Here is a 16976-nt window from a genome sequence, read left to right on the forward strand (position 1 = left end):
TTAAGGCAACAAATAGAATGTTGGTCTTTATTGCAAGGAGAATGAAGTGTAACTGTACAAGAGATCACAATGGAAATACTGTATGCAGTTCTGGTTTCATTTAAGGATGAACATATTTAGCTTAAAGGAAATGTAGAAGAGATTCACTATGTTGATTTCTAGTATGAAGGGGTTATCTTTCGAGGAAGTATTGAGTAGATTATCCTACACTTTCCAGAATTTAGATGATCATATTGCAACAGACAAGACTCAAGAGGGGCTCAACAGGGTAAATGTTAAGTGTATGCATCCCCAGTAGGGGAATGTAGAGCTACAGGCATAGCCTGAGGGTAACTGCTGCCCATTTAAGACAAGAGATGAAGACGACTTTCTTCCCTCAAAGGATTGTGAATCTTTGGAGTTCTCTTTGAGTCGAGTTTATGGTCACATGCAAAAGTACGTGTACGCACAGGTGCAATGAAAAACTTACTTGCAGCAGCATCACAGGCACAGAGTATTAGAGGGACAACATTCAGAAGAAAAACATAAACTAAACATAAATTATACAAGAACCAATAAAAAAGAAACAAATTTCCTTGTTCTGCAAAGTGGTGAGAGTGTTGCTGTACTGAGGTGGTGATTAGGGTTCCCCAGAGAGCTGCTGGAGATTCAGTTATTCAGCATGTTCAAAGCTGATGCTGATGAATTCTTAGACATTAGGCGAATCATGGATTACAGGAGCCACCCAGAAGGTGAAGATGTGCCTAAGATCAGCCATGACCTTATGAAATGGCAGAGCAGCTTTGGGGGGTTGCTGTGTGAACAACCCCTAATCTTGTTCCTTATGTTCTTGCATAAAAGCATTACATACTTTCTTCCTAACATGCTTCCTAATCTAAAATCCCAACTAATGAAAACCACATGTCCTATCAACTACCCTGAAAAATTCTACTAAATCACTTCACCTTCTAGATTCCAGAAATACAGAGCCAGAATTCCAGAAATTCCAGAAATACAATATAACCCTTGTTGTCCAGGCCCCATTTTGATAAACCTATTCCTCCGAGGCCATTAAATCCTTCCCAGTACATGGTGGTACAACTACCATCAATCCTCCAGGTAAGGTCCAAGCAGGTGTAGTATCTTTCACTGGTACTCTAGGTATAGCTGCCATTCTTTTAAACTTTTTTGATTACCAACATACATACAAAATTAGGAGCTAGAGTAGGCCACTCAACTCCTTGAGCCTGCTCCACCATTCAATAAGATCAAGATTGTGTTCTGTAGCTGGGCATGACATTTTCATAACCTATGTACATGGATCGGCAAATCTCATTGGACCTTCACAGCTTCTAACTTTTCATCATTTTCAATCTCATAGTTTGGCGAGAGGCCATTTGGTCCACAGCAACTCAGTTCTTCAGTTCCTCCTCTGTAGCCTTGCAAATTTTTCCTCACCATATATTTATCCAATCTTTTCATATATGTGAGTTTAACAATCCCATCTAATGCTTACATTTTTCTGTCATGATCAAATCAGTTTCTCTCCATATATCCATGTCATATACAAATAGATTTTTGCAGATCACTACAAGACACAACTTGCCAACTGTACCTACTCTCTATCCACAATTTCTGTGTCAATAGTTGCATGATCTCTGATTACTTTATCAAATGCCTTCCAGAAATTCATTAACATCTATGGACATTCCCTTGTCCACCACTTCGGTAACACCTTAAAAATGAGTTAGGCAGGAATTATCTATTAAATCTTCATGGCATTCAGTCACAATGCTTAATTATAGGCCCTGATAATCTTATCTTTGAGACCTATAACCCAAGCAGCATTGTCTGAAGAAGGAGTAAAATACCAGCTAAAACCCATGGGGAGTTTGTGGGAGTGCATTATGTGCAGTGAACATTCCAATGACAAACTCTCACATTCTGAGGGCCCTGCAAAATTCTGGGACTAACGCTACTCTCTGCAGGCGTGTCTGAAAGTCCTGATGGCTGTGTTCACTGCCAGAGGTTAGGGCTATTTCCTTCCAACTAGAAACAAAAGAGGCAGGAAGAGGATTCAGTTATTGCGGTCTGCGTAAGATCGGGCAATGTAGGCAGGAGCAGGAGTGTGATTCTGCTGGGAGAGCCTGATTGAAAGTAAAATGGGGAAACCTGATGATCAGCATTCACAGGTTCTAGAAGAAGTGGCTGCAAAGACAGTGGGAATGTTGGTATTCATCTTCCAGAATTCTGGAACTAATTTTGTTTTGGAAGGAAGCACATGCTATTTAAGATAGGAGTGATTAAAAAAAATGCAGGGAACTACAGGCAAGTTAGCCTGACATCAGTTGTGAGCAGAATGGTGGAATCTACAATTAAAGGCAGAAACCTGGCACTTAAAAAAGCACAGCATGATCATGCTTTATAAATGGAGTTTGAAAAACGTAACAGTTTTTTTTTAAGGATGTCACTAGCAGGATAGATGTGGCGAAAGGAAAACGTTGAACATGATGTATCAGATATTAAAAAAGGCATTTGATAAGGTGCCAAAAAGCAAACTGCTGGAGGAACTCAGGAGGGTCAAACAGATGCCCATTAAGGTGCCACATTATTAGCCATAACAACTAGAGGTAATTTACTGGCAATGGAGAGGATTGGTTAGAGGACAGAAAACAGAGTAGGAATAAACCAGCAAGGTGACACCACCCTCTGTTCTATATCAGCGCCTCAGATGGATGAGGTGTGATGTTGCCACTTCTATCGGTGATACAAAGTTAGCAGAGGAAAGTGAACGGAGGAGGATGTGTAAAGTCAGCAGGTTAAGCGGTGGCAGATGGAATTTAATGTGGGAAAATGAGGCTATTCATTTTGGTGGGAAGAACAGAAAAAGTTTTTACAATGGTCAAAAACTATTCAGTCTTGCGGTCGGAGGGTTTTGAGTGTTTTGAGTACACAAACCGTTAACTTTATGTAGCACTGCCAAACGAGGCAAGTAGCATATTGGCCTTTACTACATAAGGGTAGGGATGTCTTGCTGCAATTTGTACAGGGCTTCGGAGAGACCTCAGACCTGGAGCACTGAACAGTTTCACTTCCCATTCCCAAATCATACCAGGCAGTGCAATGAAGGATTATTAGACCGAGTCCTGGGATCAGGGATGGTTCTCCAAGGAGCAACAGTTGGATCTAGAAGAATGAGAGGTGATCTCACAGAAATATACACATTCCTAAGGGGGCTAGAGAGGGTAGTTCTCATGGCTGGAGAATCTATAACGTGGAGCCTGAACCTCAGGGTAAGGGATAGAGCATTTAAGATCTGAAGAGAAATTTCTGCATTCAGATGGTTGTGAATTTGCTACTCCAGAGGGCTGTGGATTCTCAGAGTACGTTAAAGGTCAAGATTTTTTTTCCTGATGGAATCTAAGTTCAACATTCATGATATGAGTTAGGTCTGTATTTCATGTGCATTCCTGATTGCATTTGAACTGAGTGTATCAGAGGGCAGTTCAGGGTCAACCACATTATTCTGGGTCTGCAGTCACACTTATGAGGGTGGCAGGAACTCTTGCCTAGAAGTATGTTAGTGAACTACTTTGGGATTTACACCGGTCTGCTGGTTTCATGGCCATTATAAATACTAGCTTTTTACTATAGGCTTGTTTAACTCAATGTATATTCTCCCTGTGGTGGAAAAGAAGGTCCCTTCATTATTAGTCCAGATTGCTAGATATTAACATAACCACTTTGCCAATGTACTCTTATCAAGAGATAAGGGGGTAGGATGTGAAAATAGCATCTTAATTGGAATTGGGAGTGTATTTTAGCACTAACCCTGGCCGCCGGTTGGAGTGGAGAAGCAAGTGTGCGTCACTGATCTGTCAAGTGTTGTAACATTCATCAAAATAGAGCGGATAAAATCTATCTCTGAACTGCAGATCCTTCGCTTTCCTCACCCACCCACACCAAGGGGTCGTTCAGTCCGACAATGCAGAACTCCCAACTTCACAGGTCTAACTAAACCACACATTCTATTGTGGTGGATGAGAGCTCGGGTCTCTCCAATCACTGTGCAATACCGGGGTCGTATTTTTTTTCCCAAGAATTCTTCATACATGGCAATATTTTCTAAAGCTCAGGCAGTCTTGCAACCTTTCCCTCCCTCTTGTAAAGCTCAGCCCTTTGATACTTCAGATCAGTCCGATTCTCTTCAGTGCTTCTGGTTATGATGTGGTCACAGTTAAGCACACCGCTTTTCTAGGGTGTCAGGTGAATCATCAGTCTCTGGACACCTGCCATTGACCTGCCTGGCTACATATTCTGTTAACTAACTCAACTCGCTGCCTTGTGACCTCCACAGTGGCAGCCTAATAGATCTGAGGAACACCCTGGAGGAGAGGTGTTGCTGTGACATTTTCAAGCCATTTATAGTCACAATGTGTTGCAGATGCTTTTCCCTGGACAGTTTGTTCTCAAGCCTCAAGTCTTCCTGTCCTCCTGCATTAGGAAGAGCTGGAGGCAGAATGTTGATACCCTCCTCCTCAAACTTTAAACTCCTCTTTTTAAACTTTCCAACTCTGATTTGCTTTAAAACTACTGAAGAAATCGCAGAGCTAAAGCCTCTCTAATTGCGGCCCTTGGCCAGACTTCCCTGAGTCAGCTTTCCCCAAACTGTAATTTTCTGGCATGTGACACTAGTGAAGAAACGTCCCCGACACAGGAGCTGGCCCGGACTTGGGGACAAAGACTCCTGGGAGAACTGGTGGCAAGAAAAGGCGAATTGGCAATTGCAACATTGTGCCCTCAAGGGCATATACCAGGGACAGACATTAACTGGGGCCATTTGCTCACTCCCCACTCCGTCTACCCCAGAAGCCAGCGATTCTCCACACGACGACTCTGTACAGCGAGTGCTGCTGGTTTCAACCCATGAGGTTCCGGCAGTTCGATATGGAACCTGACAGTAGGCACACACAGGCAGCTTCACTCACCTCTCTGCTCAACTGGCGCCAGCAATCAATCCATGAACTGTACACAGCAGCGTAGGGAGGGAGACCACCAACCAGACTGTGGAGAGACACACGCATTACACAGTAATTCAACAACGCAGCGTCTCTACAGGAGTGTAGCGATTAGTGTGACGCTATTACGGTGCCAGCGACCCGGGTTCAATTCCCGCCGCTGTCTGTGAGGAGTTTGTACGTTCTCCCCGTGTCTGCGTGGGTTTCCTCCGGGTGCTCCGGTTTCCTCCCACATTCCAAAGGCGTACGGGTTAGGAAGTTGTGGGCGCGCTATGTTGGCGCCAGGAGCGTGGTGACACTTGCGGGCTGCCCCCAGAACACTCTACGCAAAAGATGCATTTCACTGTGTGTTTCGATGTACATGTGACTGATAAATAAATATCTCATCTTCTCTTAATATCGTATCTGCTGGTAATGTCTCCCAAGGCTGAAAGGTCATATCTATGGGACACTATACACAGCAGCACCAAATGGAGCGCAGCCATCATTTTCACTTCAATGAGGTACAACGTTCCACACCCCAAGAGAGCTGCTGCAGGGCATCAATGGGTCAGTGTATTAGTTTTAATCATAGAAAACATACGACACAGGAGGCAGCCATTTGGCCCATTGTGACTGTGCCGGTCAAAAACAAATAGCTACCTGCTTAACCCACCTTCAGGCACTGAGTCCACAGTCCTGCAGGTCACAGCTTCAAGTATATGACCCAGTACTGTTTGAATGTGCGGTGGGTTTCTACGTCTTTCACCCCTTCAGGCAGCGAGTTCCAGACCCCCTACAGCTCTGTGTGAAAAATTCTTTCATCATCTCCCTCCTAATCCTTCTATCAAAGTAATTTAAATCCACGCCCCTTGGTTTTCGACCCCTCTACTAAGGGAAATAGGTTCTTTCTATTTATTCTATCTGGAACCCTCATAATTTTGAACATCTCAACCAAGTTCCCACCCCCTCCCCCACCCATCCTTCTCTGCTCCAAAGTAAACAACCCCAGTCCATTCAATCTTTCCTCACTGCTACAATCTTCCTGCCCTGGCACCATCCTCACAAACATCCTCTGCACCCTCTCCAGCATGGTCACATCCTTCCCACAATGTGGGGAATACCCTCCCTGCTCGTATACTCCATGGCTCAGATGTAGGAGCAACCACTACATCACTGGCCTGCTACCCCTAGGGATCTATGGACATACACACTGAGATTCTTTTGCTCCCTCACAAGTCCTTCTATTTGCTGTATATTCCTTTGTCGTTTTGCATCTTCCCAATTCCCTGGATTGAGTTTCGTTGGCCACTTCCCTGCCCAACTGACCAGACGATCTACATCCTCCTGCAGTCTAAAGCTTTTCTCCTGCCAATTATTGTAGCATCTGCAAACTTATCTTTAAACCTAAATCATTAGGATACCTTACAGAAAGCAAGGGACCAAAAATGACCCCTGTGGAACCCTACTAGAAACAGCCTTCCTGTCACAAAATCTTCCCGTAACCATTATCCTTTGCTTCTCATCACAAAGCCAATTTGCCACTCTCCTTTGGATCCCATGGGCTTTTACTGCTTTGACCAATCAGCCACGTGGGAGCTTGTCAAGAGCCTTGCTAAAATCTGTATAGACATAGTGCCCTCATCACCTCTCATTGTTACCTCCTTAAAACATTTAATCAAATCAGTCACAATCTTCCTTTCACAATCCCATGCTAAATGACATTTAACTCTGTGCTGTTATTGTTTTTACCTGTACTACCTCAATGCACTCTGTACCAAGTCAATGTAACTGCACTGTGTAATAAACTGACCCGTACGATCGGTATGCAAGACAAGATTTTCACTGTAGCTCGGTACAAGTGACAATAATAAACCAATACCAATACCAATGAAGGTTTACGCTGTGCCTTACAATGGATTCCAAAAATTTATCCACCGCTGAAGTTAAATCAATCATAATTTCTGGGTCTATCCCTTCCTCCTCCTTTTAAACAACGGTACCAAATTACCACTTCTCCACTCCTCCAGCACCGTTCCTGAAACTGGGGAGGTTTGAGCTTCTGCAATTTCCTCACTTGCTTTGTTTGACAGCTGGACTAACTGGACATGAGAATTCATCTATTCTCAATGATGCTGGACTCCTTAACATGTCCTCATTAGCAATATTTCACACAGCCTACTTAACCACTGCATTCATACTGTCCTCCCCCCCCCCCTTTGCAAAGGGGCCTGCGAAGTATTTATTAAGAACCTTCCTCACATCGTCCACCTCCACACACAGATTACCTTTCAGGTCCTTCACAGGCCCTGCTCTCTCCTTTGTGATCCTCATGCTCTATGTACTCATGACACACCCTTCTTTTCATTTTACTTGGCACTATTTTTCATACCCTCTCTTTACTTTCCTAATACCCCTTTTAATATATTGGTATTGGTTTATTATTGTCACGTACCGAGGTACAGTGAAAAACTTGTATTGCATACCGATCGTACAGGTCAATTCATTACACAGTGCAGTTACACTGAGTTAGTACAGAGTGCATTGAGGTAGTACAGGGTAAAAACAATAACAGAATACACAGTAAAGTGTCACAGCTACAGGGAAGTGCAGTGCAGGTAGACAATAAGGTGCAAGGTCATAACAAGGTAGATTGTGAGGTCAAGAGCCCATCTCATCATATAAGGGAACCGTTCAATTTTCTCATCACAATGGGATAGAAGCTGTCCTTGAGCCTAGTGGTCTGTGCCCTCAGGCTCCTGTATCTTCTGCCTGATGGGAGTGGAGAGAAGAGAGAATGACCCGAGTGGGTGGGGTCTTTGATCATGCCGGCTGCTTCACCAAGGCAGCGAGAGGTATAGACAGAGTACCTGGAGGGGAGGCTGGTTTCCGTGACGTGCTGGGCTGTGTCCACAATATACCTCTCAGGTTTCCTAAACTCTTCCAGGCTTTCTGCTGTATTCTCTTTCTCTCTCTCTCACACACAATAGTTTCCCATTTTTGCCTTATCTTACCCTCTATGCACCTTGTCATCAGGGGACTCGGGAATGAGCAGTCCCACCCATTTTTTTTTGGTGGGAACATTTACCCTGACTCTCCTGCTTGAATGCCTCCCATTGCTCAGACCTAATCTAAGACCCCACCCACCTCGGACATTCTCTCTTCTTCCCCCTCCCATCAGGCACAAGATAACAAAAGCCTGAAAGCACCTACCACCAGGCTCAAGGACAGTTTCTATTCCACTGTTATAAGACTACTGAACGGTCCCCTGGTATGATAAGATGGACTCTTGACCTCACAATCTACCTTGTTATGACCTTGCACCTTATAGACCTGCACTGCACTTTCTCTGTAACTATAACACTTTATTCTGCATTGTGTTGTTTTACCTTGCACTACCTGAATGCACTGTGTAATCAATTGATCCGTATCAATGGTATGCAAGACAAGTTTTTCCACTATACCTTAGTACATGTGACAATAATAAACCGATTCCATTTCCTTATTTCCCTTCACAAAGCTATTTCCAGTAACTAGTAAAATGTACCTTACTCCAATATAGAACCTTTGCTCCAATTTTAACTTTGTCCTTTTCCATAACTATGCTAAATTTACCTAAATTATGACCACTATCTAACCTGTAATGCGCCTGTCCTGGGTTACGTTGGGGACTGACAGCAGAGGAGAACAATCCAATTTCCGGCATTCTTTGCCATTAGGAGCTAGAAGCTCAGACACAGATTGGAATGAAATTGTGAGCTTACAAACAAGTAGCCCTTCCTGGAACACTGCCTCAGCTGCATTTGGATCCGAGGAAAAAAAAGCTTCAACTCACCCACAATTATTGACTGCCATCAGGTTGGAGACAAGAACAAAGGGGTAAGTCAGCATACTGGCCAGGAACTGTAAGGAAAGCAGCGGTGAAGAGATTGTCATAACCAAGAGACAATAAAACAGTAGCAATCAACTTGAACCACTTTGAAACGTTCTGTCCGTGCAAAGGCAATGCGAGGGAAGCCGAGACGACAGGGCACATTGCTAGGTGCTCAGGTTGAATTACCCTGGCAGTAAAAGGTTGAGAATAGTCTCTCACAGTGCGGTCCATCACCGTGCTCCCATTTGGACTCGGCCACCCCAAACACCAATGGTGCTGTGCTGTCAGATCCTATGAGGCTAGTCCTGCTTGCAGGCTGCTCCTTGAGCCTCCACCTCACTTGGAGGAGGGGCAGCGTGGGATCACCCCTAATTAGTTGGCACCGCAGTGTTAAAGTTGGATAAGGAGAGCTTGCTTGGCATGTCATTTTAGGGATTCAATTGAAGCAACAGTCAGTCCTTTCTCAAAGCAAAGGAAATGCTCAGCGGGAGCGTTGGCACCTCTGATGGTCAATCTGCAATCTTCCTTTGCCCCCAGCCAAACAAGGGCAGGTCCTGCTGAGCCAGGCTGCTCAATGCACCAGACTACCTTCAAGAGTCGTGTCCAGCCCCTGAGCATGCAGGAGCAGCTTTGAGGATGTGGACAGCTAACCCAAGGCACGTGAGAGGTGTACACGGAGCAGCAATATTACAGTGTTGGGGTGGAGCCGCTGCTGGGAGCGGATAGAGAGACAGCTGATGCTGAACAGCACTCACCCCAGTCACAGCCTGCGAGTAACTCCTCAGCTCTCCAATCTGTGAGCCCTGAAATAAGTCAGAGTAGAGCAATCACTAACAATATACACAGCTAGTTGAAACACAGCCCAAGTTGAGCCCAGCCCAAGACCCGCTGTGCTCCAGTCTGAGCCCAACCCAAGACTGCCCTCTTAGTCCTGTACTAAAGGCTCAGCCCCACCAAATCAATGGACTGCACGACCCATTTCCCCTGCTTGTTCCAAGAAAGCCGGCCGTTGCACTTTCTGGTTTTATTTCAGGTTTCCAGGAGTTTTCCATGGGGTCTATAATAATTCAACTTACTTTTTGTTTCCCAGAAAAATAGCTGAAAATTACAGTGAGGTCAGTTTCGAAGAAAGCTGCAGGGTGTAATTTTTGGCTGGCTGCAATTACTGGGCTGTGGTGGGACCTGTCATCGACCGCAGCTGTAGAAAGTGGAACACTTCACAGTGCAGCTGGCAGGCGCAGGACACACAGCAGCTCCACCGAGAAACTAGTCCGGTGTGTTGTTACTCCACCCCACTCACCACAGGCCTTCCTAACACCTACCCTGGATCCACAATGGGCCTCGAAGCGATTACTTCAGATCTCCACTCACCAGCACCACCATGACTCCTCGCCGGAGTACAGTCCTGCACCACGTCCCGTCAATCCCCAGAAGGTCACCCATCCGAAAGGACGACGTCTTACAGCGGGAGGAATTCCACTGCAGTGGTGGTGGTGGGGTGTGGGGGGTGGGGGAGTCACAGGAAACACTGGAGGCAGCTGGCTAACACACTCCCTGGTTAGCAGGCACTGGGCCAGGGTAAAAAGCTGATCACCTGGCAGTATGGCAGCAGCCCCTCTGCCCTTTGGCTCTCTTGCCACTACCCTGGAGCCAATTCCCCAAATTCTCTGTGGCCACCCCCCCTCCCCCCCCACCTGCACTCCCTTCAGTGCTATGAGTGACTGGGCTACCAAGACTTTGACCCAAGGGCTGCTGCGTTACAATGACCCACCTGGCTGGGGGGCTCCAGTATGTAGGTGTTGATGACGTACGCCAGCAAATTGCAAAGCCACAAAGAAATCATGTCGCCCAGGAGTCGAGGGATCAGGCCGCTGTAGGGATACACACAGGGCAGGTATTAAAGTTAAGATCTTTATTAGTCACATGTAAATCGAAACACACAGTGAAATACATCCTTTTGAGTAGTGATTTGGGGGGCAGCCCGCAAGTGTCGCCACGTTTCCGGCGCCAACATAACATGCCCACAACTTCCTAACCCGCACGTCTTTGGAATGTGGGAGGAAACCGGAGCACCTGGAGGAAACCCACGCAAACACATGGGGAAAAACGTACAAGCTCCTTACAGACAGTGGCTGGATTTGAACCTGGGTCGCTGGCGCTGTAGAGCTTTACGCTGACTGCTACACTACCGTGCCTGCCCGCATCACCCTACCGTCTCTCACCAGTAGGTAATAGGGGTCCTCCATGACCTTACCATCCCTCACCAGCTGAGTAATACAGGGTCCACCCATCACTGTGCCATCCCTCACCCAGTTTGGTACTGGAGAGTGCATCCACCTCCCTATCATCCCTCATCCAGGCTAGTACCCATCATCCCTCCCTGTGGGTAACAGAGAGCACCCTCAACACACTACCATCCCGATGCTAAAGAATGACCCCATCATCCCTCCTCAGGTGAGCAATAGAGGGTGCAAATAAAAATGTCGGAGGAACTCTGTGGAGGCTCAATCATTGGCGGCGTTTAAGGAGGAGATTGATAGGTATCTAGTTAGTCAAGGCATCAAGGGATATGGGGAAAAGGCCGGAAACTGGGGCTAGATAGGAATAGTTTTAGTTTAGCTCATGGAGCAGACTCGATGGGCCAAATGGCCTAATTCTGCTCCTTTGTCTTGTGAACTCAGCAGGTCAGGCAGCTTCTGTGGAGGCAGAGGGATAAGTTGACACTTCGGTTGACACTACTAAGAGGGTAGAGGGGAGAGAGCCAGTAGGAAGAATTGGGAAAGTGAGGACCGAGGCAGGTGATAGGTGGAATCAGGTGAAGAGGGGTTGATCGGTACATGGAGCCAGGTGGGGGAAGAAGATGGCGGAGGTGGAGACAGAGGCTGAACGGTGATAAGTGGGGACAAAAAAGGCTGCAGGTTCTGGAATCTAACGTGAGGAAGGTGATAAGTGGGACAAAGGAAGGAAGGGATGGAACCAGGTGTGGGAGGGGAAAAATAAGCTGGGAACAGGGGTCTGGGGTTGGAAAAGGGGCAGGGGCAGCGGCAGGGGCAGGGGTGGTGAGAGAACATAGAGCATCTGCAAAAAGACAGACAGGGGTGAGGGTTCCCTAAAATTGGAAAATTCGATGTTCATACCATTGAGTTATGGACTACTCAGGTGGGAATATGAGCTACTGTTCTAGTTTTTGTTGGGCCTCACCCTGGCAGTGGAGAAGGCAGAGTACAAATAGGTTGGAGTGGGATAGGGAAGCAGATTTGAAATGGCTCGCAATTGGGAGCTCGGGATGGCCACTGCAGACAGAGCACAGGTGCTCGGCAAAGCGGTCACCTAGTCCGAGCTTGGTCTCACTGATGTAGAGGAGGCCACACCGGGAGGACCGAAGGTAGTGGAAGAGGTTGGAGGAGATGCACGGGAATCTTTGCCCCACCTGAAAGGGCTGTTTAGGTCCCTGGGTGCTGGTGAGGGAGGAGGTGTTGCACCTCCTGCAGAGGCAGGAGAAAGTGCCGGGGATGGGGAAGGGTGGGTGAGGAGGGATGAGCGGACCAGGGAGTCATGGAGGGAGCGGTCCTCGCAGAAAGCAGAAAGAGGTAGCAAGGGAAAGATGCGACTGGCGGTGGGATTGCATTGGAGTTGAAGGAAGTGACGAAGAATGTTGTGCTGGATGCAGAGGCCGGTAGGGTGAAAGGCGATGAGTAGCAGAACCCCACCTCTGTACCACGTGCACCTCCTCCAACCTCGTCTACTGCATTCGGTGCTCCCGATGTGACCGAGAGTAGACTAGGTGACGGACTGGCAGAGCACCTGCGCTCTGTCCACAACGGCCATCCCGAGCTCCCAGCTGCATGCTGTTTCAACTCCCCTTTCCCACACCGACCTGTCTGTCTTCGGCTTTCTCCACTGCCAGAGTGAAGCCCAATGCAAACTAGACGAACAACACCTCATATTCCGCCTGGGTGGTCTACAACCCAATGGTATGAACAGTGAATTTTCTAAATTTCAGTTAACCCTTACCTCCTGTGTATCCCTCTCCCTCCGTTCCATCTTGGGTCCACTCATGTTTGTTCTCTTTCCCAAACCACCTCCTCCAGCCCCCCATCACTGATTTTCACCCCCCTCCCCCTCTTGGTTCCATACACCACATTTTATCCACTGGATCACCCCCTCCCCCATCTGGTTCCACCTCTCCCTTCATCCTTGACTTTCTAACAAACAGACCGCAATCAGTGAGGATAGGCAGCAATACCTCCGGCACAATTATTCTCAACACTGGTGCACCTCAAGGCTGCGTCCTCAGCCCTCTACTCTACTCCCTATACACTCATCACTGTGTGGCCAGATTCTGCTCTAACTCCATCTACAAGTTTGAGGATGATACTACCGTTGTAGGCCGTATCTCAAATAACGATTACGGGAAGAAGATAGAGAGCTTAGTGGCATGGTGTCATGACAATAAGCTTTCCCTCAATGTCAACAAAAGAGCTGGTCATTGACTTCAGGAAAGGGGGCGGTGTACATGCACCTGTCTACATCAATGGTGCTGAGGTCAAGAGAGTTGAGAGCTTCAAGTTCCTGGGCGAGAACATCATCAACAACCTGTCCTGGTCAAATCACATAGATGCCACGGCCAAGAAAGCTCACCAGCGCCTCTACTTCCTCAGGAGGCTAAAGAAATTCAGTTTGTTCCCTTTGACTCTCACCAACTTTTACCGATGTAGCATAGAAAGCATCCTATTGGGATGTATCACGGCTTGGTACGGCAACTGCTCTGCCCAGGACCGCAAGAAACTGCAGAGAATTGTGGATACAGCACAGCACATCACAGACACCAGCCTTCCCTCCTTGGACTCTGTCTTTACCTCTCGTTGTCTTGGTGAAGCAGCCAGCATAATCAAAGACCCCACCCACCTGGGACATTCTCTCTTCTCTCCTCTTCCATCAGGTAGAAGATACAGGAGCCTGAGGGCACGTACCACCAGGCTCAAGGACAGCTTCTACCCCACTGTGATAAGACTATTGAACGATTCCCTTATACAATGAGATGGACTCTGACCTCACGATCTACCTTGTTGTGACCTTGCACCTTATTGCACTGCACTTTCTCTGTAGCTGTGACACTTTACTCTGTACTGTTATTGTTTTTACCTGTACTACCTCAATGCACTCTGTACCGACTCCATGTAACTGCACTGTGTAATGAATTGATCAGTACGATCGGTATGCAAGACAAGTTTTTCACCTCGGTACAAGTGACAATAATAAACCAATACCTCTCCCCTAATGGCTCCCATTATCACCTTCCTTACTTATCAGAGTCCAGCACTGGGAGCCCTTTGTGTTCCTGCTCATTCCCCTCCAGCCTCTGTCTCCACCTTCACCCTCCCCTCCCGTACCCGGCTCCATCTGCCCATCATCCTTCACCCCTCCTCAGTCCACCAGTCACCTAATGGGCCCCATCTCACCCCTCTCCCCCTCCTCTTCATACTGGTTATCTTAATTCTCCACTCTTCAGTCCCGATGCAGGGTCTCGACCTGACACATTGACAATTCCTTCCCCCTCCTTCCCACCTCCCCCCACAGATGGTGCTCGACCTGCTGAGCTCGTCCAGCAGATTGTTTGTTGCTCTACTGAACGATCCAATACCAGAGGGCATGCACTTAAGGTGAGAGGGGGTAGGTTCAGAACCGACACGAGGGGTAAGTTTTTTACCGAGAGAGTGGTGGATGCCTGGAATGAGTTGCCTGATAGGGTGGTGGAGGCAAATTCATTGGGGGCTTTGAAGAGGGGCTTGGATGGGCACATGAATGAGAGGAAAATGGAGGGATATGGGCCTTCTGTAGGTAGGAATAGCTTTGTCGGCACAACATTGTGGGCCGAAGGGCCTGTTCTGTGCTGTACTGTTCTATGTTCTATGACTTTTCTGTCTTGGGGGGGGGGGGGGGTGGGGGGAGGGTGAAATCAGAATGGATGAAATGCAACAACAGACTCTATTAACCACAGTAGAGGGGAAGCCACGCTTCTTGAAAAAGGAGGACATTTCAGATGTCCTGGAACGGAAAGCCTCATTTTGAGAGCAATGTGGCAGAGACAGAGAAACTGGGGAAAAAAGGAATAGCATCCTTACAAGAGGCCAGGTGGGAGGGGATGTAGTCTAGGTAGCTGTGGGAGCCAGTGGGTTTATAGTAAATGTCAGTGGATAGTTTGTCTCCTGAGATGGAGACAGAGGCATCCAGAAAAGGGGGGAGAAGTGTTAGAAGTGGTCCAAAGCGGAAGTTAGTAGTGAAGGTGATAAAATTGATGAGTTCTGCCCGGGTGCAGGAGAGAGCACCAGTGCAGTCGATGATGTAGCGGAGAAAGAGTTGGGGAGTATTGCCGGAGCAGGTTTGGAACATGGACTGTTTCAGGCAGCCAACGAGAAAGCAGCTGCAGCTGGGGCCCATGTGAATGAAAGGAATGAAAAGAGAAGTTGTTCTGGGTAAGAACAAGTTCTGCCTGGTGAATGAGCCTGTTAGTAGAGGGCGACTGGTTAGATCTATGTTTCAGAAAGAAGTGGAGGACTGCAAGACCTTGCTGATCGGAGATGGAAGTGTATAAGGACTGGGTGTCCATGGTGAAGGTGATGCGGTTGGGAGTTGCCAAAATGGTGGAGGGCATGCGAGGTGTCGCAGATGTAAGTGGGAAAAGGCTGGACCCGGGGAGACAAGGTGGAGTCGAGGTACAGTGAGATAAGTTCAATGGTGCAGAGGAGGCAGAAACAATGGGCCTACCAGGACTGGTCCTGACCTGGGATTTGAACCCAAGATGTTGACTATCCCTTTGTCTCCACGGATACTGCCTGATCCCCCGAGTTCCTGCAGCAGTTTGTTATTTTTAAGCTCACTTGATATCTCCTGTCCCTAAACTTGCTCAAAGATAAACAAGTGTTCCCTGACCTCAAGGCTGAATAAGGAATCATTGTGGCTTTAAGGCTCCACCAATATAACCCACAGAGCAATTCATTCTTAGTTAAATTTATACTTACGCAAAGAAGCCTAGGAAACCTTCTTCCCGGTAGATTGTTACTACTGAACCGAATATCCCACTGTGGAGTTAAAGTAAAAAAAACTATTAACCTTCAGAATAAAAGTGTCTGCATTTTGACATCAAATTAGCATTATATCATGCAGCAAAGCTGTAGCTGTGTGCACGTTCAAGCATTAGTGTGCTGTAACTGGGCGCACAACACTTACAGGACTTCGGAAAAAAAGGCATTGCCCAGTTAAGACAGAGACGAGACAAAATATTCTCTCTCAGAGAATCGTGAATTCAAAGGGCACTGGTTGCAGAGTCTTTGGATATTTTTAAGACTGGTGCATTCTTGATAGGCAAGGGGGTGAGAGGTTACTGAGGTTAGGCAGGGATGCAGAACTGAGTTTACAAGCTTTGAAATAACAGAACAGGCTCGAAGGGTGAGTGGCCTACTCCTGCTCCTAATTCATACGTTTGTTTGTATATAATCTCTACCGCCGTTTCAGGACATTATTCCAAAGACGTGCAGGTTGGTACATTAATTGACCACTGTAAGTTGTCCCTGTTGTGTCAGTGAGTGGTGGAGCCTGGGGAGGGTTGATGCGAATATGGGGAGAATTTAAAAAAAAGGATTAATGTAAATGGTCGACAGACGGTGAGGTGAAAGGCATGGTTCCGTGCTCTGACTCTCTGTGCCACAGCTATTCACAGGATGAGTGAGGACATCACTGGTAATTGTATTAGAGTTATGTGCACAGAAACAGGCCCTTTGGCCCACCATGTGCATGCTGACCCATCAAGTATCTACCTCCCCTAGTCCCACTTACCAATACTTGGCCTGTAACATTCTGTGCCATGGTATTTCAATGGTCTTCTAAACACTTCTCAAGTGTGAGAATACCTGCGTCTACCACCCCTCAGGCAGTGAAATGTGGAATGCATTCACCCCCTGGCTGAAAAGATTCTTCCTCAAATTTTCTTTAAATCTTTCTCCTCCTACCTTAGACCCATGCCCTCTGATTATAGATACTTTTGGTGTCTCAGTATCTACTTTATCTATGCCACTCCTAATTTTGTACACTCCAAACACGTTTCGCCCCCTTTCAGCCTCCTCTAC

At 47.0% G+C, this 16976-nt stretch overlaps 1 protein-coding gene across 1 annotated transcript in view; it reads right to left on the reverse strand.

The window, feature by feature from the left end:
- Nucleotides 1-16976, reverse strand: part of mtch2 (mitochondrial carrier homolog 2) — a 42181-nt gene that overhangs the window by 4072 nt on the left and 21133 nt on the right. Inside the window, exons 8-12 of the mRNA XM_052028986.1 lie at nucleotides 15873-15932; nucleotides 10622-10721; nucleotides 9606-9653; nucleotides 8812-8879; nucleotides 4968-5043 (exon numbers count right to left, since the gene is read on the reverse strand). Of these exons, the coding sequence (XP_051884946.1) occupies nucleotides 4968-5043; nucleotides 8812-8879; nucleotides 9606-9653; nucleotides 10622-10721; nucleotides 15873-15932 (352 nt within the window). The remainder of the gene's footprint in view (nucleotides 1-4967; nucleotides 5044-8811; nucleotides 8880-9605; nucleotides 9654-10621; nucleotides 10722-15872; nucleotides 15933-16976) is intronic.

Source organism: Pristis pectinata, chromosome 14 (assembly GCF_009764475.1).
Source record: "Pristis pectinata isolate sPriPec2 chromosome 14, sPriPec2.1.pri, whole genome shotgun sequence".
NCBI classification, from domain to species: Eukaryota; Metazoa; Chordata; class Chondrichthyes; order Rhinopristiformes; family Pristidae; genus Pristis; species Pristis pectinata.